The sequence below is a fragment of the Gossypium hirsutum genome, chromosome D06 (assembly GCF_007990345.1).
Source record: "Gossypium hirsutum isolate 1008001.06 chromosome D06, Gossypium_hirsutum_v2.1, whole genome shotgun sequence".
NCBI lineage: Eukaryota > Viridiplantae > Streptophyta > Magnoliopsida > Malvales > Malvaceae > Gossypium > Gossypium hirsutum.
The window spans coordinates 19,710,040-19,736,938 of record NC_053442.1 but is presented as its reverse complement, the minus strand read 5'-3'; the positions used below and the strand labels follow the sequence as shown (position 1 = coordinate 19,736,938).

Here is a 26,899-nt window from a genome sequence, read left to right as displayed (position 1 = left end):
ACATAAGAAAATCAAAAAACAAACAATAACAATACGCAAAATAAAATTGCTCCAAGACAAAAGCAAAAATGTTTAAAGTTTTACTTGTCATATAAATAAGAAAAAATGAAGTTAAAATTACGAGATCATGTAAGTAATCCAAATAATCCTCGGGACCCTCACTCGATCCTACGATTCCTTTCCCTTCTCTACTCATAGTAGGCTATGACGGTTGCATCCAAGATCGGTCTCTAGGCTCTTAAAAGACGGGTCTCCCTCTTGGTTGCCTTGAAGACACAAAGGCACTCTCGAAGTTTCACTAATATAAGGTGAAGTCGTCATCCTCCGTAGCCTCATCATCTATTTCTTCATCTTCCTCCTCTTGTTGCTCTATTGCGTCTTCATTGCCCTAAGACGAGTCACTCAACCTTTCGGGCTATTCTATATTTTATCCCTCTTGGATCCTTACAAACATGGCCATGCCTATTTTCATGGACTCTAGGAGTCTTACGTTATGTACACGTCACGGCCTAGCCTACGTTCCAACTGTGTAGGCTCATCGATCTTTTTCACCTTTATCTTCATGGATTTATTCGGTGGGGCCGAAGGCATCTCCTTTTTATATTTCTTCCTCTGATCTGATTTTCTATTTGCTTTCTATGAAGCTCTTGAAATTGGTGCATGAGAGTGTCTCTAATAATACTAGTGGTGGGACGATAAAATTGTTCCATAGACCCCATCACCACTCCAGCACAACGGCACAACCGGTAGTTAAGTGAGGAAAATGGATCCAAACCTTGATGTCGGATTCACATTTTTGGAGCTCTTTATTGACCCACTGCCCGAGGCTAATTCGTTTACGCTGTAAGATACAATATAACAAAATAGCTTGAAAAACATTAACAGTATTAGTGTTGAGCAATGGTGATATATGAGTGCAAATAAATTGCATCCACATCTTGGCGACGGGAAACATTATAGCTTGCTTAAAAGATAGGAGGTAATTATTGTACCCCACTCATTTCCACTCTCCCCTCCTTTCAATTAAGAATGCGAAAATGGCGTCCATATAAACATTTTCAAATTTGTTAAGATCCATGGCATGTAAATCATCATTTTCATAATAGGGTATGCCATAATATTCACTAATAGCTCTCGGGGATATATTGATCTTTTTGTGCCTCACAGAGACCTTGTTATTTTAAAAAAAAATTGAATAGAACTCCAGTACAACTGAAATTACGGTTGGTGTAGTAGGCTCTATGGAAAGGTTCATCCAATGATGAAAATGGACTAAGTCCCAAACGTCCTTGCAATCCAATACCGAAGGGTCAAAACCTCTTTCAAGGATAAAAGTTCGTCCTTGAATGTTTGAGAAAAAGGCTTCTGCCACTTTTGACTTAAATTTATTAGGGACATACTCCGATGACGGAAGTGGTTTGGGTTGGGACTTAGCTTGCTTTTTAGTCCTAAGGGGCATGTTTATCAATTTCGTAACAAGCTAACTATAATGTAATTGCTACCCAAATACTCACAACTAATCAACATTAAAACTAGAACAAGATATCAAAAATAATAATAAAGGCAACAATATCAATTGTAAAACCAAGAAGAAATGGGAAACTTAAACCGTGTTATGTTGGTATCGATGTAATCGATTAAATCCCATGTTTCCAAAGCAAAATGAGTGTAAAACCTGCAAAATGAGAGACTAACAAGAAAAATGAAGTGAAAATATTTTAAATATGCTTGAAAGGATTTGAAAGAAGTATTGAGAAAAAATAGAAAGGGGGAGAGTTTTTTAGGAATTTAGGGTGTAAGATTTGGAAAAAAAAAAGAAAATAAGAATTGGGATGTTTGGAGGCTTACAAAGCCCCCAAAACACACGGGTCACAATATTTGAAACCGAGTATCGCGTGACTCGACTTGGATATTGCGATACCCATGGTTGGATATCACAATATCCCTTATTTTTTGACCCTTTACCTTCAACTCTATCTGAGGTATCACGATATTGGGGGTAGGTATCGCGATACAACTGTGTAAAATCAAATTTTTTTACTTTTGAAATTCCAGGGGTATCGAGATATTAGTTGGAGTAGAAGTGTGTTTTCTATTTAAATAATACTATTTGTTTAAGCCTTATTCAATCAGAATTATTTTGTTTCTCTCTATAAATAGATGACATCACTTAACCTAATACACACTTATTGAATATAGGGTTATCATTATTTTTCCAAATAATATATTTACTTAAAATGAATTATATTTTATGGGAATTACGATCTTTACTTACTATTGAAAGTAATAATATATTTTCCTCTTATGTTTGGTTTGATATTTTTTGATAAAATTTTATTGCTATAAATATTATAAACTAGCTTGATTTTTTTTTTAAAAATTATATTATGCATGTCCGTTTTACAGTCCATATTCAGGGTTTGTGGTTGCCCCTTCCAACAATGTTGTCTCCAAGGTTCGAACTTACATTCTCCCATTGTAAATGCAATGTGTCTCACCATTACACCCAACCTATTATTTTAATTTTTTTTACACTTCCGTTGCAACTCTAAACTGTTTTCTTAATAACAGCATAACAATGTTTCATTTGTATAACATAGATCGAGTTTAAATTATATTAAAAAAATTATAATTATTTTATAACGGGGTTATTAACTTGTTAATGGTTGATATTATGGAAGTTGCTTATTTACGGTAAATTAGTGGTATATGTCGTTTTTTCTAATTAGGGTTTTAGATCGATTTTTTCAAAAATTAGGAAAATAGGTGATTTTAGAGAAAGAAAAGAAAAGTGGGTCCAGTTGAGCGTGCTTTACCTCAATAGTCAATTCCAAACCGTAAATAAGTTTAAATGGTTAACGTCCCAAAATTTTCCCTATAAATACCACCTAATTTTTATTTTTTCACTCACATCCTATTCTCTGAAATCTTTCTATTCTCTCAACTCCTTAAATTCTCTAAATTTTCTCAAGCTCTTATTCTAACTTTTCGATATTCTCGTTTAAAAATATTCGTTTTTTTATTATTCTGTTTTTTATTCGTTCGAATTAAGTTTTCACGAATGAAAACCTCTCTAATTCGTTTTGACGAGAAGTACATTTTCGTCGCTCAAGTAGTAATGGTAAGAAAAAATTTCAAATTTATTTATTTTCAGTTAGGTTAAATTTAATTTTTTTAATATTTTAAAATATATTTTTGTTGTTATAAATAGGCAGATGATCATGTTTTGGAGGGGATCATACATAATTTGGCAACGCCTCTGATCACCGAACCTCGTGGTTGCTTGAAAGAGGCGAGATTCTTGCATACGTCTCATATACTCAAGGGCTGGAAACTCAATCCTACACTCATCAGCGCGTTGGTGGAAATGTGGAGACCCGAAACACACACTTTCCATCTTCCACACATTGAGTGTACAATCACACTCAAGGATGTAGCGCTACAACTCGGTCTGCCAATAGATGGGTCAGTCGTCACGAGAATAGCGATTGTTTCCAGTAAAGAAAACCTCTACATGACATTATTGAGCAAGGTCCCGAACTCTTTCGAAGGTGGTCGGATATGGAAGAAGTGGTTGGAGACTAATTTCAAGAAGCTTCCTCTAGACACGACCAACATTGTCAAAGAATAATACGCTCGACCATTCATTCTGAGGTTAATTGGAGGCATTTTAATGCTTGATAAAACTCAAAATTTGGTATACATAAGGTCGCTACTACACCTAGTGGACTTCAAAGAATATGGAAAATTGAGTTGAAGACCAATCGTGTTGGCCACGATGTATCAAGAGTTGTGTCGGGCGACAGAACCGGATAAGATGTCAATCGGTGGTCCCTACTCTTACTGTAGTCGTGGGCCTGGTGGTGACTACTATTTCTACTTCCCCGAGTCAACAACTCATACATGTTCCCGTTGGTGACAAGGTAAAAATTATTTGTTAATAAAAACGTAGTTTGTATGGTAATTGTTCTTATTTAATATATGTTTGAAATAACATATCGCTTGTACATGTGGAACCATGAGTCAGGTTATGTGGGTCTACCCAACCAGCTGGAAGATATTAAGCTATTGTTAGATCAACACTCGGAAGACGAGGTTATTTACTTATTCTTTTGAACCTATATTAATTACGTAATGATTTGTAAAATAAAATTTCGTTCATAATGGAATTTACAATTGTGCACTTCAGTTTGAATGGATGTCATATGCTAACACTGATATCATATTTTGCATCTTGCCAGAATTCTTGGCCAACCGAAGAATGTGGGACTCAAAGGTGTCGTTAATAGTGTACATGGCGGTGGAAATGCACGAATCAAATCAGGTGTTGCGACAGTTCAAGTAGAGGTAATAAATTCTGCCACCACCGCGACACATGGATAAACTGCAAAATGTGGACCTTCAAGGGAAGAATGACGAAGACTAGAAAGAGATTTACAAGGACTACATCGACACTTGAGATCGTAGGATGGAATTCTTACCCATCCGAGATTCATTTTTCTCAGCGGACACGGTGGAGTACATGCCATGGTTTAGAGCTGTCGGGAAGTTGTATTTACTATCAATGGAGGTAAAGAGTAGGTAACTACATCAGAAGAGGCAGCGACGACCACTGCAGCAGTGTAGGGCCCGACTCGGTCGCACGATGGGTTCGTCATTGGCTTCGTCTGAAGAAGCGCCGCCTATGTCTACACAATATCTTGGCCAATTAAATCTATTTATTCTTATTCATTTCACTAACCCCATTTTTTTCACAAGCACTGCACTATGCATCACTGCACGTCCCTAGTTCTCCTATTCTCATAGGTACATATTTTGGGGCACTAACATCCCTTACATTCTACGCCCCTATGCCGACTTTGATTATGTCGCATATATATAGCCAGATGGCTTTGCATATATCTTCAATGATGACGACACCACTATTATCACCACTCCAGTAGTCAATGCCAGTTTCAATGTTCGGGTTAATGTCGACGTATACGAGTTTTAGGACGCCATACACTCACACGTCAATAGTATCTCAAACACACACCGTATCATTTTTCTATTGAGGTGGGTTATCAGTGCAACCATCTTCTGTTAGAGTGAAGGATACATGATGGAAGGCTAGGACGGTACCGCACTTGAGCATGAAGAAAGGTGATAGGGACCAAGGAGAAACGAAGACCAACACGAGAACAAAGGCAAATACGAAGACGAACAGGAAGATTGTTGCATCGATGGTGACGATGGCAATGAGGGTGGCAGTGAAGACGAACATAATGATGATGACGGGAACGAACCAGTTTATAAGCCCCCAGTAATAGTTGTGTGCAGAAATCCTCCCCGTGACCCTCACCTACCACTGTGCAACACACATTCTCCCTGACGACACTGATGATGTATTTTTTAACTTAACTATCTTGATGTAAATATAGATGACATCAATAAAGAAATCATAAATTTTCATTGTATGCGTATTTGTGTTTGTTACATTCTAACATAAGTTGTCTGTAAGTTAATAAGAAACCAAAAATTTTTTACCCCAGAATAATGGAAGCATTGTAATAAATTTTATATCCTCTGAAAGTAAATAAGGCTCACGACGTTGAGCCCCTAAAGTACCCATCAACAAAGAATATGTCACTTTCGTATGCCCTAAGTTTCTACAGTACCAGTATAATCTCTATTGACCTTTCCTCTCCCAAATTTCCATATTGTTCATTATCCAGGTGGAATTCGGATGACCATCCGGGATGCATGCAGGTCTTTGTTTGGTGCCAAATCGAATGGCACATTGGAGACTAGTGGCCGCATACTCTTATCCTTTAGAAAGAATTCCCAGTTAGCTTGATCTGCGAATACATAGTGTGTCACTAATTGTCACCAGGTATATGCTTCTCCTTGCAGTAGATAAATAGCACATATTACACTTTCACGTGAGTTGCATTCCAGTTGTTGCAAGATGCGTTTAGTGGATTCAATCCAAATTGCAGCTACGAAAGAATCAACTCCTTTCAACCGTAAGAATTTGGTCACACCGTATCTACGTAACTCTTTTATCGGAGCTCGACAAATAAAAGGTACAGATGTCGTAGCGGATGTGGTTCCAGCAACACGCTGAAGAGCATCAGCGATAGCTCAAAGTAACTCTGAGTCGCCTCATCCCTCAGTATTACATCACTCAACGTTAGGTTGTTGAGCACTAACTGGATTAACACTCGGTGTTACTGATTCGATTTCATCTAACTCATTACAGATGTCATCTTCAGTATACATCTCTTGATCAACATCATTATTATAGTCATCTGACATTTTCAACTATAAAGCAAAAACAAATATAATCAGCATCCAACTCCTAGCTCAATTTGACTAAACTATGGCATGTACCTCTAGACTCAATTTTGAGCTCGATTTAGTTCGAGAATCGGCTAAACCTACTCTGATACCACTAAATACAACTCTGCTACCACTAAATACAACACCCCTTACCTGTATTCATCACCGGAAAAGAGTTTCGGAGCATTATCGAATAAACGTAACCTAAATCATTCATTTCAAAAAATTTCAATAATCATAACATAACCCATTATTAAACATGCATATCGTCCCTTATTCAAGCCCTCGAGACCTCAGAATCACTTTCGAAATGATTCGGGACTAAATTGGGAAAATTTGAAAATTTTAAGAAAAACTTAGAAAAATTTCAACTACAGAGGCCACACACCTATGTGGCCAGGCCGTATGCATCACACAGCTGAGACACACACCCGTGTGGCCAGGCCGTGTCACTCTCTGACTTGGGTCACACGCCCATGTGTGTTGCCCGTGTGTGATATACGTCCGTGTGGCTAGGCCGTGTGCAGCTAAAAATACCTTAAAATTCAAGTTTATCTTTTCCTACTAACTTAGGCACTAAGTAACTCAATTACCAATTGTTTAACCTATTCAAAACACAATTAAACATACCCAAAATACACCAAATTTATCACCTAATATGCCTAACCAATTTACCCTCATTGGTACCACATGTTATATCATCAAAACATATCATCCATGCATCATTCAAATCAAAGTTTTAAACATGCTAAAATCAATCAATTTGGCCTAGCTTATATCTACCTAAAACATGAAACTTAAATTCACAAACACCTAATAAGTCTTGTTCAAATCAACATGCCGAATTATGGTTTCAAACACAAACATATATTTATATACTCAAACTAACCTTATACTTATAACCTCATTTACAATCCATCCACAAAATAACTACTAACTAAGACACTCTAGGTACATGTCATCACAAAAGGTAAACATCACCACATTTGAGATCGGGATCATTGTTGGATGCTGAGTCGGCGATCAAAAGTGAAGTACCTAACCTGCGCACAGAAAACAAAATCGTACACTGAGTAAAACTCAGTGATATTTCTATAATCTAAACATTTAAAGACATCAAGATACATGAATCCTCAATTTGAATTGTATAATCACATTACTATCTAACAAGCAATTGTAATTTATCACCATATCAATTTCATGCATAATACCACATTATTTCATGATTTGCTCAACTTCACAAATATTCTTCCATTAGTTCGTTTAACATATAACTCAATTAATATCACTTGCTATAAAAATAGCTTTTCATAGATCATTCAACAATTCATTTTTAACAATGGCATAAACCAACTATCTTCAATCTATGAGTATATTTCTCATATATCTCATTTATGATCACAATATTAAGGTCCCTATAGCCGTGCGTTAACCCTTCTTCTCTTTTTTCTTTTTCTTTCTTTTATTTTCTATTTAATTGCATGCTTTCTATCATCAAATTTCACTTTTAATTTATTAACTATTATAATATATATAATAAGTTTACATATAATAATATATATACACTTGATAATGTCGTCCACTAAACAAGGCAAATGTGTAATTGCTACTTTAGCCAATCAATAAATTTTTAATCTATATTTCAACTTTTACCCTATACGCGATTTAGTCCTTATGGAATAATAATTCTTAATTCATGCAAATTCACTTAACCGAAATTTAATTAACTATACAACTATTTACGAGTCTGATTTACGGGAATAGAGTCCTGGGAATGCACTTTCTGACACCCCTGACTATCGGGTTCTTTCAATTCTCCCTTTAATTAAAATTTGTCCCCGAGATTTACCTGAAAAGCGGTGGAGATATTGAGATATCATCGTTCCTTTCGATTCCCAAGTCGCTTCCTCAACACTATGACTATGCCATAGCATCACTAACGGAACTCGCCTAGTACGTAATTCTTTCTTCTCGCGAGTCAAAATCTCAACCGGTTCTTCTTTATAAGACAAGACAGGTTGAATCTCTATGACTTCCATTGAAATAATATGAGACGGATCTGATCGATACCTTTTAAGCATTAAGACATGAAAAACGTCATACATTTTATGTGATTTCACAGGCAAAGCTAAACGATCCGCAACTAGTCCCACTCTTTCAATGATCTCATACAGCCCAATAAAACGAGGATTCACCGTCCCTTTTCGGCCAAATCTCAAAATTTTCTTCCAAAGTAATACTCTAAGAAATAGTTTATCTCCGACAAAAAATTTAATATCTCGATGTTTCAAATCTCCACAAGATTTCTTTCTATCGAAGGCTGTCTTCAATCTATATCCAATTTTCTTACCAATATCTTTCATTTCTTGAATTAATTCTGGTTCAATCATTCTTCTTTCACCAAATTCCATCCAACAAATAGGTGTTTAACACCTATGACTGTATAAAGCTTCGTACGGAGCCATTTGAATACTTGATTGAAAGCTATTTTTGAATACGAATTCGGCTAAAGATAAGTAACGCTCCCAACCTGATTCCAAATCAATAACACAACTGCGAAGCATATCTTCCAAAATCTTAAATAACATGCTCAGATTATCCGTCTGTCTGCGGGTGAAAAGTTGTTCTAAAATTAAGTTGTGTACCAAGAGATTCGTGCAACTATTTCCAAAATCTCGAAGTGAAACACGGATCTCAATCAGAGATTATAGACATAGGGACACCGTGTAATCTCCCAATTTCCTGAATATAAAATTCAGCAAGTTTTTTGAGTGACCAATCAGTCCTGACCGTAATGAAATGAGCTAATTTGATAAGTCAATCAACAATCACCCACACAACATTTTTCTTACTTGATGATAAAGGTAACCCCGTTACAAAATCCATTGTGATACGATCCCATTTCCACTCAAGAATGGAAATAGGCTGAAGTAATTCTGTGGGAACCTGATGTTCTGCTTTAACTTGTTGTCAAGTTAAGCATTTAGCCACATACTCGACCACGCCTATTTTCATTCCTGGCCACCAATAGGATTCTCAAAAATCATGATACATTTTCGTCCCTCCACGCAAAGCAAAAGGACTATCAAGAGCTTTGTTAAGTATCAACTCTTTTAATTTTGAAACATCTGGAATGCAGATTCGGTTATGAAATCTCAAGCAATCACAATCATCAATGCTGAAATTTTCTAATATGCCATTCTGAACCATTTCTCTTTTCTTCGCCAACTTGTCATCATCTAATTGCGCTGTCTTGATCCAATCAAACATCACTAGTTTGATCTTTAATTCAGCCAACAAGCTTCCATCTTCATTGATACTGAGCTGAGCAAACATTTCTCGCAAATCAACCGCTATTTTTCTACTCAACGCATCAGCTACAACGTTAGCTTTACCAGGATGATAATCAATAACGCAATCAAAATCTTTCAAAAGCTCAACCCAACGATGTTATCTCAAATTTAACTCCTTTTGGGATAGGAGGTATTTGAGACTCTTATGATCAGTATAGATGTGACACTTTTCACTGTACAAGTAGTTTTTTCAAATCTTTAGAGCAAAAACCATAGCAGTTAGCTCCAAATCAGGGGTTGGATAATTGCATTCATGCGTTTTTAGCTAACGAGATGCATAAGCGATCACTTTTCTATCTTGCATCAAAACACAACCGAGACCACTCAAAGAAGTATCACTAAATACCATAAAATCCTTTCCTAATTCTGGTAAAGTCAAAATTGGCACTTCAGTCAACAATTCTTTCAATTTCTAAAAAATTTCTTGGCATTGATCGTCCCAGACAAATTGAACATTCTTATGCTACAAATTTGTCATCGGCAAAGCTATCTTCAAAAATCCATCTACAAATCTTCAGTAATAACCAGCTAGTTCGAGAAAACTACGAACCTCTAACACATTTCTCGATGCTTTCCACTGAACAATTGCCTCGATCTTTTTCGAATCAACTCTGATCCCATCTACGGAGATAACATGACCCAAAAATACAACTTCTGATAACCAGAATTCATATTTGCTAAGCGTTCCATATAACTGTTTCTCTCTTAATACTTGCAAAACAATTCTGAGATGTTGCTCATGTTTGGATTCAGATTTTGAATAGATCAAAATGTCATCAATAAAAACTACTACAAATTAATCCAAATATGATTGGAAAATACAGTTCATGAATCCATGAATGCTATCGGAGCATTTGTCAGCCCAAAAGGCATCACTAAAAATTCATAGTGGCCATAAAGCGTACAAAATATCGTTTTCGGTGCGTCACTATCTTTCACTTTTAATTCTGTGGGTGTCATATGATAAGGTGACATTGACACCTGAGTCGTACCAAGAAAAATTTCAATTGCAAACTCAACCTCCCGATCTGGTGGTAATCGCAGTAATTCTTTAGAAAATAAATTAGGGAATTCGCAAAGAGTTTGGATTTTACTACTCTGACTATCTCTAGAATTTGAATTGATAACATAGGCTAGAAAAGCTTCACAACCTTGATTGAGAAGTTTATCAACTCGAATTGCTGAAATGATATGAGTTGAACCACTCGTTCGAACACCATTTACTTCAATCATATCACCATCCTCATTCTGAACAACAAACTTCTTTTTACAGTAATCCCGAATCACTCCATGTTCCGTGAGCCAATCCATACCTAAAATCATATCAAAATCACCAAATGGCATTATCAAAAAATCAACAGGGAAGGTTATGTTCTGTATCACTAACGGGCATCTCCTACACACCTAATCCACTAACACATATTGTCCCAATGGACTAGACACGACTATTGATGCTCTAGACGTCTCAGATTTTAAACTCCCCGATCTAACTAATTCAATATTAACATATAAATGTGAAGATCCCGGATCTATCAAAGCATAAACAAGTTCTGAATGTAACAAAAAGATACATCTCACAACGTCATTAGCATCACCATCCTCTCGTGTCCGTACAACATAAGCTCAGACCGACACTCTAGCCTCCGATTGATGAGTAACAACATCATTTCCCTTTCTAGCACCACCTTTCAAAAATGAACCACCTTGACTCGACCTACGACCCCTAGGTGTAGGTACAGACCTCTAAGAAGTAACAGGGTCAGCATTATTATTCTTCGAACACTCTCTAACAAAATGCTCCGTGGATCCACAGTGAAAACAACCTCGAGTTAACTTTTAGCACTCACCATGATGTTTTTTTCTTGCAATGCTCACAAATTGGAATATCGGTATCCCTGATTGGACCTCGTACACTACCCGTGGACACAGTCGGTTGTCAAACACGATTTCTATTTTCTATTTCTGACTTAAAAGTTGACCTCCAGCTACCACAAAATTCTTTTGATCTCTTCAGTTGTGGATTTGAACTAGCAGCTCCAGGATGTTTTCCAACAGTACGAGTAGTCTCGGTCTTTTTATCAAGACCCAAAGCTTGTTCTACCATTCTTGCCCGTTCAACTAAATCAGCAAACTCAATAATTCTATGTGATACTAACTGCACCTGAAGCTCATTGTGCAAACCACACAAAAATCGCTTGTAACTTTCAATTTTAGTCGGCACAAATTTAACAGCGTACCTACTAAGTCGCGAAAACTCTCGTCCATAATCAACCACAGACATTCCACCTTATTTCAACATAAAAAATTCTTGTCTTTTATCATTAATATACAGTTCGTCCACATATTTCTTTTGGAATTTCTTTAGAAAGAATTCCCAATTAGCTTGATCAACGGATACATGGCGTTTCACTAATTGCCACCAGGTATATGCTTCTCATTACAGTAGAGAAATAACACATATTACACTTTCACGTGGGTTGCGTTTAAGTTGTTGCAAGACACGTTTAGTAGATTCAATCCAAACTTCAGCTACAGAAGGATCAACTCCTTTCAACCTTAAGAATTTGGTCGCACCGTATCTACATAACTCTTTTATCGGTGCTTGAAGAATAAGAGGTGCAGATGTCGTAGTGGATGTGGTTCCCGCAACACGCTGAAAAGCATCAGTGATAGCTCGAAGTAACTCTGAGTCGCCTCCTCCCTCAATTTTACATCACTCAACGTTAGGTTGTTGAGCACTAACTTGATTAACACTCGGTGTTACTGATTCAGTTTCATCTAACTCGTTAGAGACATCATCTCCGGTATACACCTCTTGATCAGTATCATTATTATAGTTATCTGACATTTTCATCTATAAAACAAAAACAAATATAATTAGCATCCAAATCTCGACTCAATTCTACTCAACTATGGCATGTACCTCTAGACTCAATTCTGAGCTCGATTTAGTTTGAGAATCGGCTAAACCTGTAAGCTCTGATACCATTAGATGTAACAACCCTAACCCATATTAATCATTAAAAAAGGTTTTGGAGCATTATGTAGTAAACGTAACCTAAATCATTTATTTCAAATTATTTCAATAATCATAACATAACCCATCATTAAACATACATATCGTCCCTTATTCAAGCCCTTGAGGACTTAGAATCACTTTATAAATGATTCGGGACTAAATTGGAAACATTTGAAAATTATAAGAAAAAGTTAGAAAATTTTCAACTGCAGGGTCACACACCTGTGTGGCCAGGCCGTGTGCCTCAAATGGCTAAGACACACGTCCGTGTGGCCAAGCCGTGTAACTCTCTTACTTGGGTCACAAGCCCATGTCTGTTGTCCGTGAGTGACACACACCCTTGTGGCCAGGCTGTGTGCATCCAAAAGTACCTTAAAACTCAAGTTTACCATTTCCTACTTACTTGGGAACTAAGCAACTCAATTACCAATCGTTTAACCTATTCAAAACACGATTAAACATGCCCAAAGTACCCCAAATTCATCACCTAATATGCCTAACCAATGTACCCTCATTGGTACCACATGTTATATCATCAAAACATATCATTCATGCACCATTCAAATCAAAGTTTTAAACATGCCAAAATTAATCAATTTGACCTAGCTTATATCTACCTAAAACATTAAACTTAAATTCACAAACACCTAACAAGTCTTGATTCAAATCAACATGCCAAATTATGGCTTCAAACACAAACATATATTTATCTACTCAAACCAAACTTATACTTATAACATCATTTGCAATCCGTCCACAAAATAACTATTAACTAAGACACTCTAGGTACATGCCATCACAAAAGGTAATCCATTTCAATCAACTACAATTTCAATTCACTATTAAAGTGCCAAAATACTCACCTCAACCACTTACCATATGCATTAAATAGAAATACAACAATTAACAACTAGGTCCGAATCTATAGAAATACAAATCGTGGATTCCGAGCTATTCAACGTTAATTTTATCCTTCCCTTTTTTATTCGAGGATTCTAGTACGACTTTAGCTATGGAATTAAAACAATTAAAATGCATCAATACAACACAATTCAATTTCACATTGAATATTTCAATTTTTACTTAATATTTGCTTAAATTCAAATTTAGTCCCTAAACCGAGACTAATTTGTATTATTCACATTTAATCTTATATTTTTATACTAATTTCACTTTAAGCTAAATTTTTCTCCTTATTTTCAATTAAACCCCTAAATTTTAAAATTTTCACAATTTAGTCCCTATTACTCAAAATTTATAGTTTGTTCTACAATTTAATCCTTTTCCATTTCTAACTTAAAAATCTATCGATTAAATCACTAATACTAAAACTATTAAAAAAATAACAATATTTAAAATATTAATCAATGTTAAAATTTTGACATGGGTCGGTAGTACTTAACACCGGGAATCCAAAAATATAAAAATTACAAGAAAAGAGACTAAATTGACTAACCGATTGAAGTTTGAACCTTAAGGTCCCTATAGCCGTGCGTTAACCCTTCTTCTCTTCTTTCTTTTTCTTTCTTTTATTTTCTATTTAATTGCATGCTTTCTATCATCAAATTTCACTTTCTTTTCATTTATTATTCTTTAATATTATATAATACATATATATATTTAACTTTTAATTTATTAACTATTATAATATATATAATAAGGTTACATATAATAATATATACATACTTCATAATACCGTCCACTAAACAAGGCAAATGTATATTTGTTACTTTATTCCCTCAATAAATTTTTGATCTATATTTCAACCTTTACCATATACGCGATTTAGTCCTTATACAATAATAATTATTAATTCATGTAAATTCACTTAACCGAAATCTAATTAACTACACAATTATTTGCGAGTCTGATTTACGAGAATGGAGTCTCGGGAATGCACATTCTGACACCCCTAACTATCGAGTTGTTACAATTCTCCCCCTAATTAAATTTTGTCCCCGAAATTCACTTAAAAAGATGTGGGGATATTGAAATCTCATCGTTCCTTCCGGTTCCCAAGTCGATTCTTCAACACTATGACTACGTCATAGCACTTTTACTAACGAAACTCGTTTGTTACGTAATTCTTTCACTTCGCGAGTCAAAATCTCGACCGACTCTTCTTCATAAGACAAGTCACGGGTGGAAGTCTAGGTGGAGGTCTCAACTGACGGCCGTTATGCGATCATAGATTGGGGTATAACGGGGGAGCTAGTTGACGGTCGTTACACGGTCATGAGCACAAACTTTTAGAATACTAAAAAATGTTGCATTATAAACTCCATACAAAAGTTTGAGGGCATAATCATAGGGAAAAACTATGGAGCTTCCAACTATAATCGGCATAATTTTTTTCTCCATTTCTAAGTAACCGGTACCTTTAACCTTTCTTCTTATCTGAAGGCCGAAACTGTCGTGAACGCAGGAGGACTCTCAAGCGAGGAGCGGTTATTTCGGTGGAGTAAAGATGATGCTCCTTTCGAGCCAATGACGACTATCATTATTAAAGAACTCATTAATAACTACAACGCTACAACGTCAACCCGAGTTTGACCTTTACTTTCACTGAAACATTCACTCTCCTTCTAAGAGTCCTCTTATATCCACCTCTGTGTTAGCCTTCAAATAAGAATGAATGGTTAAAGATATTGGCTGCCTGGAAATAGAGAAAAAAATTACATTGATTACACCGGAAAGCCCTTCGTTTTTCCTATGATTACGGCCTCAATCTTATGTATGGTATATCTAAAGCATCATTTGCAGGTATCGAAAAAGCTTGAACTCGTGTCCGTATAACAACCGTCAACTAGCCCCCGATTATACTCAAACCCATGATCGCATTACGACCGCTAACTAGGACCTCCACCTAGACTTCAACCCTTCATTGTATCAACCACTGTTACCCAAAAACCTTGATTTTCCCAAGACGGGTTTCTTAGGTAATGGTCCTATCCCGCGATGACATATGAAATGTGTGTGTTATGAGGCGCATTATCATATCCCCGATTCCTCAAAACTACCTATGAAATTTTGCAATTTCAATTGAAAACCCAATACCCAAAAAATCCTAAACCTTAAAAAATACTAAACCTAAAAATATTAAAAACCCTAACCTTGATAGAGAGAAATGAAAAACACATCCAACGGAACGCTTTCCATTTTTCTCTCTAAAAACGACTTATTTTCTTAATTTTAAAAAAACCTACCTAAAACCCTAATTTAAAAATAAAAACGACATACATATAAATCAGCCGCTCATTTGAGATTAATTGGAAGTTAATTCATTTATGAAATTTCCTTCCTCTGATTATTTGAAAAAAATATCTAAAAAATAATATAAATAAGTAATCCTTGACCCAACCCAACTCAGCCCATTGAGGTGGCAGGAAACGGTGCGTATTCGCCACGTTTTTTTAGCATCTCTTTTTCTCGATTGTTCTCTGTCTTTTGTGTTTTATTGCTTGTTTGGCTGCGAAGAAAGTGAGAGAGATCAGGCAAAAATGGCGTGTACGCACGACCACAGCTGCGAAGATCACGATTGTTCTTCTAATTGGTCTCTTTACAAGCACATCGACCTCGCCAAGGTTCTTTCTCTCTTTATTTTTATTTTAATTTTTGCTGGAATATTTTTGAATATTCTACTGATTCGTTACTGATTTTTATTGTCCTTAATTGATATTTGAATTATTAATTCGTTTTATGTTCTCAATCTTCTCTTTTAATGAATTGACATATTTGCTTTTGTGTTTTCTTGGAAATTTTGGTTATTGTTAGGTTACCGCTTTAAATGAGGCTAATCCAGGAAGTGTTAAATCGGTGTTTAAGGCTTGGGAGGAGCGATTAAATTCTTCTGGGGTAAATTTTTTTTATTTTTTAATTAAGTTTGCTTATATAAAAATAAATATGAATTTATTTAAACAAATGATGAGTGTGTTCAATTATTTCTGTAGTTTCATAATCCTTATTTAAAATCATTTTGTATTATGCATCTCAATGTCATTTCAATGGTATGGGTAGCTTGATAAGGGTTTTGAACCGTGGCAGGAACGCTTGGAAAGTAATGAGGGTGATCCTGAGTTACTTGTTTACATTCCGTAAGTGACTTTTTCTTTATTTGTTTTAGTGCCTTTTAGTATGACTTGACAGTTCACTTTGAAGGTCATGTATTACTTCTGTTAATGTAAAGTACGCGTCTAGAAGAGAAGTGAAGGTTCACATGATGGTATTAAGAGCCTCGGGTAGTGGTTGGATAAATGTTTAGGTGGTTTGAGAATGGTTTGGCAGAGTAAAAGTATCTTAGGTGTCTTAAGCATGAAGGTGGTAGAGATAGGTTATTATACCTATTGTGTTGGGATCCTCGTCTTATAGGTGTTTTGTGTAGGAAAGCTGCTGCTGAGTCATGGAGGACCCTCAACATGTCTCTGGGATGTGATTGGGAAGTGTCTTATCCTTTAAAGGGACCTCACATGGGTCCTGATGTTGTTGACGAGGGTCCAGGTGCCTTTGCAAAGTTTGCATCCCATGCCTTGCAGTCTTCAAGAGGTTTAAACAGCATAACCTTATAGTTAAGCTTGTAGCTAATAGGACATTCGGCCTTTGCCATGCTTGTCAAGAGTCCTTCATCTGTTTGCCTATGGTAACCTGTCTTGGCACTCTTTGGCTTGAGTCTTTGGCGGGGCTCTGGTGGTTTTAGCATTCCTTAGTTCTAGGCACAACTTCCATGGATTTACTAACTAGCATCTACATCTTCAATTTTAATGCTATAAGTGCCCATATTAAACCTTTGGTGTTTGAGGCTAAGTGAAGGAGGCATGTTGTTTGAACATTAGAGATGAAAAATATTTAATTTTCATTGCTAATTAGTGTTTGAGTTTTATCCTCATGTCTAACCTTCGTTCCTTGCTTGGTAACTCAGTGCATATTTGAAATGTATATTGAGATTCAAGTAATAGTTACATTGATGCATCTCCAAATTGTTGAATGAATTTTATAATTGTTCTTTTACTCGTCTGATTTCTCATATAACTTGATTTCTTATGATAGGTTTACATCAGATGTTAAGATCAAGAGTATATCAGTTGTTGGTGGTGCTGATGGAACAAGTCCTTCCAAGCTGAGAGTGTAAGTTCATATGACTTATCAAGTGTTCCGGTTAACTTCTGCTAGCTCTTAGCAATGAATGTTGGTATTTCAAATTTGTTTGAATGCTTTTGTAACTGCTTTCCCATTGAAGATATCTCTAAGTTCAACACCTGATACTTCTAAACAACATAATCTTGTGGTGGTTTGAAAGGGGATGTTGCTGCCCCATCTCCCTAATCTCTATGGATTTCTTCCAGTTGTATTTATGAAAGATTAATCTTTTCTTTTTTCAATTTGTCTTGATTAGATTTATAAATCGAGAAGGTATTGATTTCTCTGATGCTCAAAGCATGCAACCTGTTCAGGTACTGCTTATCTCCTCATGTCAAGGAATATACTGTTAAATTCAAGAAAGTTTACCTAAATCGTTACATTTTCCTTGAAGGAGTGGGAATTGGTTGAAAATCTGCAAGGAGTGTTAGAATACCAGACAAGGTAGGTAGTCCTACTTGTCCGCACCGAACAATTAGTTCATGCTTACTTGTACATGAGAGCTGGTTCTACTTGGCACTTGCAATGTTTAGTGAATGCTCATAAAAGACTTAATTGAAATAACGGAGAGCTCTTTCATTCTCTCTGTTTTCTAGTTTCTGATGCCATATTAACTTGCTTATTTAGGTACTCAAAGTTTCAAAGTGTGGCAAATATTACATTGCATTTTCCCGAGAGTTTTGGTGGTGATACAACCCAAATTCACTACATTGGTTTTAAAGGCGAAGCCACACAGGTATTTCAATTCCTGCTCTGATTTACCAACGAAGATGATTCCTCCCGCCTTTCCCCGTAATGATATATTTCCCGAATTTGATTGACAGTTAAAAAGAGATGTTGTTGCAACGATTGTTTATGAAATTACGCCCAATCCTTCTGATCACAAGTAAGTTTTTTGCTCTTGCTAAATCACTTCATGTATTAGGGTTGATGTCGACATAAGTATTTGAATTATTCTGCTAACTGGTAGATATGTCTAGATGTTATAAACCTTACTCCATGGATAGCTGACATAGGTTCATGTATATATATATACACCTTTCCATTCCGTGTAGTAAGAATTATTATTTTCAGTTTTATTAATGAAAAACAATTATATTTGTACAGGACCCGGGCTGAAACTGGTGGAGGACTTTCTCATGTGGAATAAAGAATATGTCGTGGCTCTGGTTGTTATTGTCAAGAATCTGACCACTCCTTTTGAACATGCTATGGCGAAAATTATACTAATGTTATGATAGTTAATTGAGAACCCCCCCCCCCCGGCCCTCGCCTATTGGGTTATTATGCTATTTGGCTTCCATCATGTTCCAAAGATTGTGTGCTTTCATAGTTCATATAATGTGGGGAGGATGATTTCCATTTGTTATTACATTATGCTTCAGCTTTGGGAGCCTTCTGATTAACTTCACCGTTTGGAAATTGTTTTATTTCAATCAAAATTTATGATTTCAAAACCAAATTGGTGGTCGGACCAGTTTGTCCAATAAATTGAATAAATCATTAGAAAATTTATAAAAGTTAAAAATTTCCGTTCTACCGGTTTTATAGTGAGTTCAACTTATTTTTAGATCAATTGATTTGATGTCCATCTTTGATCAATGCTTTGGTTGGTTCTTACTTCAAATGATCCACCCACCAGTTCAGTTGGATTCACGCAAAATTGGTCAAAATATAAAGATTATTTAATGTGAACAATTCGTAAAAATATGAAGATTACTTAAAGTTAACAAATAGTGACTTAATTATTAGCGTATTTTTATTTAATTTTTTAATTTTTAATTTTTTTATTTTAGTCAATAATGTTATTGAAATTTAATATTTGAGTCACTCATCTGTTAAATTACACTAAAATAAGTCTTTTTTATTGGCATAATATCAAATTTAGCTATTAGTTTAGTCCTAATTCTAAAAAATTCAATGAATTTAACCACCAATTTTACAAATTCTATTAATTTATTCTTGATTTTTTATATTTTGAAAATTTAAGAAACTTAAAAAATAAAAAATATATATCATGAAATTTTCATTTTTTCTTCAATAAAAAATACATAAGATTTTATAAAACTACAAACAAAATTATAAATAAATGAATACCCAATTTTTTTTTCTAACATGAAATTTATTTATTAAAATATTATTTTATAAATAAAATATTTAAAAAATCATAAACAAGACTTAAACCGAATTTAAACTTTTTCTTTTTTAATTTTATTTTATAAATAATAAATAATTTATTATACATTTGGCCTTGTTCTTTAGTCCTTACCAAATTTGTCGAGCGTTGGGTACCGCTTTCTCCCACAACCCTTGGCACCACCGTCATCGTACCATCCGACTAGGAATCGGTTGTGGATCTGCTGGCATGGCCTTCCACCTACTAGATGTCTAAGAGTGAGTTTGGATGGGCGGTGCTTTTACCTGCGGTTAGTGTAAAAATAGCGGTAGCGATGAGATTAGATACTATAGTGATACTGTAGCGTGAGACAAAAAGTAAGCTAAACGCACCGCACCTAATCGCCCATCCAAACCCACCATAAGACTTCATTCTCACCTGTATTATCCCCAATTGTGCCCACCCTTAGGCTATAGCTTTTGACCCAACTTGAACATAATGATCGTTAATATTGAAAAAATGGAAAAGTGGAATTTGCTTCTTGTAACAACTCGATTTTAATGGTGTTGGAAAATCTGATTCGAAATCGGTTTTAATTAAAATGAATCAGCTAAAAATTAGAATCGAATGTTTACATATCGGATAAGGAAATATAGGGTCGAACTATTAAGTGGGATTAAATTAAATCGGATATTAAACATAGTATAGGGGCTACCTTGCAAAGGGGTCACACAAATGATAATTGATTAAAGAAATACTTATGGCCTTATCTAGCAAATTAACCAAGGACTTATTTCAAATTTTCCCATAATCAAAAGTGGGTTAGTGGATAGGCATGATCCATGCCGTTAAATTACACTCACACTTTCGTAATAAAATCTCAACCCTTGGATGAGATATTTTGTTTTAATTTAATAATACATATTAGATGTATATTAGAAAATGAGAATGGATGAAAAGATTTCTTCATTTGCTCCTTCTCTCCACCGAAACTTAGAAACAAAATAGGGAGAAGTTTGTTTTTAAGCTGTACATAAATAGATATTCTGGTTTGTGCTTCTATAATTCACTTTTAATAACTTATTCATAGATTAATTAATTGTTATAAATAAATACAAAACAAATGGCAAGATAATCGTATCTTTCAATTTTTTATATCATGATTGTTGAAATCAAGATATGAATGATGGAATTATGATTTTTATATATATATGCTTGACATAAATGTATATATAATATTGAGATATTGATACCATATTGAATTGCGTGATAACGGTGATAATAATGATTATGTCTTGTTAAATGATGTAAGACATAGTCCAAGTATAGTTGGCATGCCATAGTCATTGATATCAATGGTTTAACGTGAGTAACTTCAATTCCCATGGAGTCGTGGATTTATATTGATATTTAGATTGAATAATCCCAATATTCTGAGAGGGTCGTGGATTTACTTGGTATATAGATCCGAATATTTTAACTAATGTCTAGCGTCAGTTAATAGAGGCCGAAATAAGTAAGTAAGAAAAATTATATTAAATGACATGTTGAATTATTAAGTTCACGATGATATGAAATTATAAGATATTGAAATAAGTATTGAATGAGAAGTTTACGAGAATTATGTGGTTATTGATCTTGTAATAAAGTAAAGTAATGTAGTTGAAGTCATATTCATATACTTGTCTTAATTTAATCTTAATATATTGAATTTAATTTATATTAGCACCATCGAGTATTCAATACTCAGCATATGGTTTTGTTATCTTCATGTACAGAACTCGGATGAGAGTTGATGTAGTTTTGAAGTGGTCAAGCATCCAACTCAACAACTCAACTCAAGATATATCTTGTTGCCTATTTAGTATTTTGTATGTATTTATATGTGTTTTGGTTATATGACATGTAATTAAGTTGATAGTTAACCTAGTTTATATGAGTTTGATTATGCAAGTTAGTTGGTTGGGCATTGATGCATTGATAGTGTTAGGGATCAATCTGATTAAGCAACAAACAAGTAAATATAGCGGAAGAAATTGAGAAATTGAACACACAAATTTAATGTGGAAAACCCCTCCAAAAAGGATAAAAAACCACCGGAAAAGATAATTTTACTATAATTGCAAAAGAACGAAGAGTACAAAGATGGAGATAAAAACTAAACCCCGAACCCCAAAAACAAAAAACCCTCAAAACGTAAACACAAAATTCTCTAAAAGTGGTATGATTTCTAATCTCTAATGGGTGTATTTTCTAATGTTGTAAAAGAGTATATTTATAGGCTAAATTTATAGGTCAATTAATAAAAAATAATAATCTAGACAAATCAGAGTTTGATTGAAACAAATAAACAGAGTTTAACTGGAAGATTATTTCTTAAGTTTGATTGAAATAGGAATCATACTCAACAAATCTCCACCTTAACTCATATTTCCACAACGCCATCTTTGCCAAAGCCTGCCACAGGCCTATCTTGAACTATGCAGAGAATTAACTGAGTCGAATCTGAGCTTAGAAACTGGAAGACTTCTAGTCTTTGACTTGTACACTACCAAATCAAAACTAACCCTAATTTTCACGAATACATTGCCCTAACTTTTCAAAACCTGCATCCAAAAGAGTACCTCTCTTCAATGAAACGGTCATACATTTTTCCTTTCTATGACCAAGTTGCCTCCGCTCTAAACAAGTTGACTTCAACTTCATAATGGACGAGGGACGCCCGATTTAACCAGTCACTATAGAACCTACCAGTCATAAAGACTACCGATCATTTTACCTTTTAACAAAACAAGAGCCCCACGCGACACCTTAATGTCACTTGACTCGATGTTGATTCTGCAACCTTTTGAGTTTAAAATACTTAAGGAGATGATATTCTTTCGTAAATCAAGTACATACCTGACATCTAAGAGTGTCCTAATCATCTTATCGTGCATCCTAATTTTAATAGTACCAATACCAATTACCTTACTGGATGAATAGTTTCTCATGCGCACAAATCCACCTTCAACCAAACTGTATGTAGAGAATCATTCTCTATTGGGACACATGTGGAAAGAACATCTCGAATCTAGGATCCACTCGGACGTTCTTCAAGCTCGTTGACACTAACAAAAAATCATCACTGCTTTCATCGGCCAAATTAGCACCAGCTACATCTTCCTCATTACTCTCAGCAGCTCTTTCATTCAGCAATTTATAACAATCTACTTTGACGTGACCTAACTTTTTATAATAGCAACATCTTTTGTCTTGCTTCTTTGATGCTACCAAAACGAAAGTCTTACCTATCTACCTTGCTATCTGAACCAAACTCATTGTCGAGTTTGTATTAACTCAACAAATGACCCTTCACATCTTCGAACTAGAGTTTGTCTCTACCATAAATCAGGGTCTCCTTAAAGGGGGTAAAAAGCACAATAATAGCATAGTCTGATCTTCATCGTCAATCTGAACCTCAACATTCTTTAAATCATTTAAAGGAGTAATGAATTGACTGATGTGATCTCTAAGAAGCTCACATTTGTTCATGCGAAACTTAAATAGACGTTGTTTCAACACTAAACAGTTAGCCAAAGACTTAGTCGCATAAAGAGTTTCTAACTTTTTCACAAGCCAGATGAGGTCTTCTCCATCAATACCTCCTGCAATACCGTATTTGCGAGGCACAACTGGATTGCAGACAATGCCTTTTCATCAAGCTCTTCTCATTCTGTTTTATTTAAATTCTCAAGTTTTTTCTCGGTAACAACTTTTTTTAGGTCAGTTTGAACTAGAATTGTCATCATCCAAACTTGCCACAGATTGAAATTTGTGACACCATCGAACTTCTCAATTTCAAACATTGTTGTTGCCATCTCTGAATGGGTTGAGCTACAAAATTTGAACTAGCTCTGATACCACTTGTCGAGGATTAACCCAATTAAGCAACGAATAAGTAAAAATAGCAGAAGAAATTAAAAAATTAAACACACAAATTTAATGTGGAAAAACCCCTCCAAAGAGGATAAAAAACCACGGGTAAAGATAATTATACTATAATGGCAGAAGAACAAAGAGTACAAAGATGGAGATAAAAACTAAACCCCGAAACCCAAAAAGCAAAGAACCCTCAAAACGTAAACACAAAATTCTCTAAAAGTGTTATGAGTTCTAATATCTAATGGGTGTATTTTCTAAGATTGTAAAAAAGTCTATTTATAGGCTAAATTTATAGGTCAAATAATAAAAAAAATAATCTAGACTAATCAGCGTTTGATTGAAAAAAATAAATAGAGTTTAACTGGAAAATTATTTCTCAAATTTGATTGAAATAGGACTCATACTCAATAAGATATGATTTGATGATCTTTGATTGTGTTTGAATGTGCCAAATTGGTGGTTTTATATTGGTGTAAAGTTTAAGTATGTTCATGGTACCATTTGGTATGATTTAGGTACTTGAAAATGTGCATTTAGGGTCATTTCACCATCAAGTCTCGAGAAAGACATCTCTTGAGTCTGTTTCAAGACAGTTGGAACAAAATTTACCATACACATCGAAACTAATAAATTTTGTCCTGTTTTAGGTCTCGAGACAAGAACTCATTGTCTCGAGGCATTCAAACATTGAAATCATTGTCTCGAGGCATTCAAACATTGAAACTAAAATAAGAAAATAAGTAAGGTTGGTCTCGAGACATGAGGGACCTTGTATTGCGAAATGGATTCTAATGTCTCGAGACATGCCATTATCGAAGCAAAATAAATAAATAAATTCGTAAAATATAATGAGGTCTGTCTCGAGACATATCATTGAAACTTGATAATTGAGTTGGATTTGAGTCCTAACTCTAAAATCAACCCCACAATAACTTGTAACTTATTGAATTAGAATCCTATGTATAAATGAATGCACGTATATGAACATAATGGGTGATTTAATTGTTATGCATGGTAATTATGATCTAAACTTTGTGAACATGTGCTAAGTTAGTTCAAGTTGTTTCGATAACATAATGTGACATCATACATTTGAATCTGGTGACTTGGTCAAGTGTGTAGTGTTACAAGTCTTCTTATGTTTTTTTTTCCTTAAATTGTTTTATGTATAAGATTATTATTTTATTTATAAAAATATTATTTTAATAAATAAATTTCGTGTTAGAAAAATGGGTATTCATTTATTTATAAATATTTTTATAATTTTGTATGTATTTTTATAAAATCTTATGTAAATTTATCAAAAACATAAACATTTAAATATTTTTATTTTTTAAATTTTTAAAAATTTAAGAATCAAGACTAAATTATCAAAATGTGTAAAGTTGAGGTTAAATTTGTTGAATTTTTAGAATTAAGACCAAATTGATAGAATATGTTAATATTGAATAGATAAATTTATTATTATGTCAATAAAAAATCTTTCATAATGAATGAGTAAGCAAAATATTAAATTTCAGTAATGTTAGTGGTTAAAATAAAAATTTTTAAACCTATATGATCAAAATAGAAATACGCTAATAGTTAAGTGACTATTTTTATAGTTTATCTAAGATTAATTTTTTTATTTTTTATTTAAATATTTTACTTTATAGATGACATAATTAATTTTTTTTGTCAAAATTTATTGCTGGTGTACTTATGGAATTAAACAAATTATTGTGAACTTGGTAAATATATTTAAAAAAATAGAAGGCTTAAGGGTGTAAAAAGTTTTTAAATTTTTTCAAAAAAATCAATTAAGCTTCTGTTTTTTTTTTTACTCAATTGAGTATCTAAATGGGTAAAATGCATTAAAAATATCCTTTGACCGTTAACTTTAATGACCCTTTTTTTATTTTCAAGTATCTCTATCATGTGTGACTAGACCTGATCATGGGTTGGGCCACTCACCCAAGCTCAAAAGCCCACTCGAAAAGTAAGAGAATTTGGCCAAAAATATATACCTGAAAAATGGGTTTCAACAAAAAAAAATAAGGCCCATTTTCTAAACGGGTTAGGCCTCGAGTAAGATTTTTTTGGCTCGAGCCCAAACCTACCCGAATTTGCCTAAAAATTTTCATTGTTGTTTATTTCCATTTTAATGTTGTTTTGTTGCCATTTTGTTATTACCACTTTTCTGTTGTTATTGTTTGGATATTGTATAACTTTTGTTTTGTAATTAATTTTCTTACTGTTTTAGAGACATTTGCTTACTAATTTGCAACTATTTTAGTGTTATTTAAGTATAAAGACTTTTTCTTAAAATATATTTTCAATCTGTTGGGAATAATTTATTTTAATGTTTTTAATAAATTTGATGTATTACTATTTAAATTTTATTTTTATATAAAAAATAATATAAAATTTTTAATATGCCGGGCCGAGTTGGGCTCAAGTTTAATATTTTTTATCTGAGTCGGGCTTAAACAAAATTTTAAGTTTATTTTTCGAGTCGAGACCTAGAAAACGGGCCTAAAAATTTGCATTAGCTCCACCAAAACTCTACCTGATTCATGATTAGGTCTAATTGTGACACTTGAAAATGATAATAATAATAATAATAATAATAATAATAATAATACAAAAATATTGAGATATTATTTAAAATTTAGGAAAAAATATTATAAAATATAACTATATAGGAAAAAAATTAAAAGTTATAAGATTTAATCTCTGTCAAGTGTCAGGTAAAAGTGATCATGGGCCGGGCCTGAAAAAATTTTTGACCCGCTTTCTAGGCCCAAGTCTGGCCCAAAATATAGGCCTAAAATTTTGTACAGACCCGGCCCAAAAAAATTCCTAAGCCCAGACCCAGCTGTTTTTTTTTCTACAGCAGTTAGAAGATAATGGAGCCATAAAACGCACGCAAATAATAAGTAGGGTCGTTTTTGTTCTTGTGACTGCAATTTGCAAACTAGAGAATAGAATGCTACCAGCAAAGAAAAATGAGTATTCAACTCTGTAAAGTAAATACCTCTTGACATTATAATG

General features: G+C 34.2%; 1 protein-coding gene across 1 annotated transcript; it reads left to right on the top strand.

Annotated features, from left to right (window-relative positions):
- The first annotated feature begins 16,067 nt into the window (after positions 1 to 16,067).
- LOC107901495 (PITH domain-containing protein 1) lies at positions 16,068 to 19,232 on the top strand. Its single transcript, XM_016827528.2, has 9 exons — positions 16,068 to 16,277; positions 16,468 to 16,548; positions 16,738 to 16,787; positions 17,737 to 17,814; positions 18,083 to 18,140; positions 18,221 to 18,270; positions 18,454 to 18,562; positions 18,651 to 18,712; positions 18,934 to 19,232. The coding sequence occupies exons 1-9, from the start codon at positions 16,194 to 16,196 to the stop codon at positions 18,974 to 18,976; spliced, it is 615 nt and encodes a 204-aa protein (XP_016683017.1). The 5' UTR covers positions 16,068 to 16,193; the 3' UTR covers positions 18,977 to 19,232.
- Positions 19,233 to 26,899: the final 7,667 nt, after the last annotated feature.

What these genes read in the sequence shown, in the direction of transcription:
- LOC107901495 (XM_016827528.2), top strand. Translation starts at nt 16,194, where the DNA reads ATGGCGTGTACGCACGACCACAGCTGCGAAGATCACGATTGTTCTTCT. An exon ending in GTGTTAGAATACCAGACAAG is followed by an intron (nt 18,271 to 18,453) that starts GTAGGTAGTCCT and finishes TTGCTTATTTAG; the next exon opens with GTACTCAAAGTTTCAAAGTG. An exon ending in TTAAAGGCGAAGCCACACAG is followed by an intron (nt 18,563 to 18,650) that starts GTATTTCAATTC and finishes TTTGATTGACAG; the next exon opens with TTAAAAAGAGATGTTGTTGC.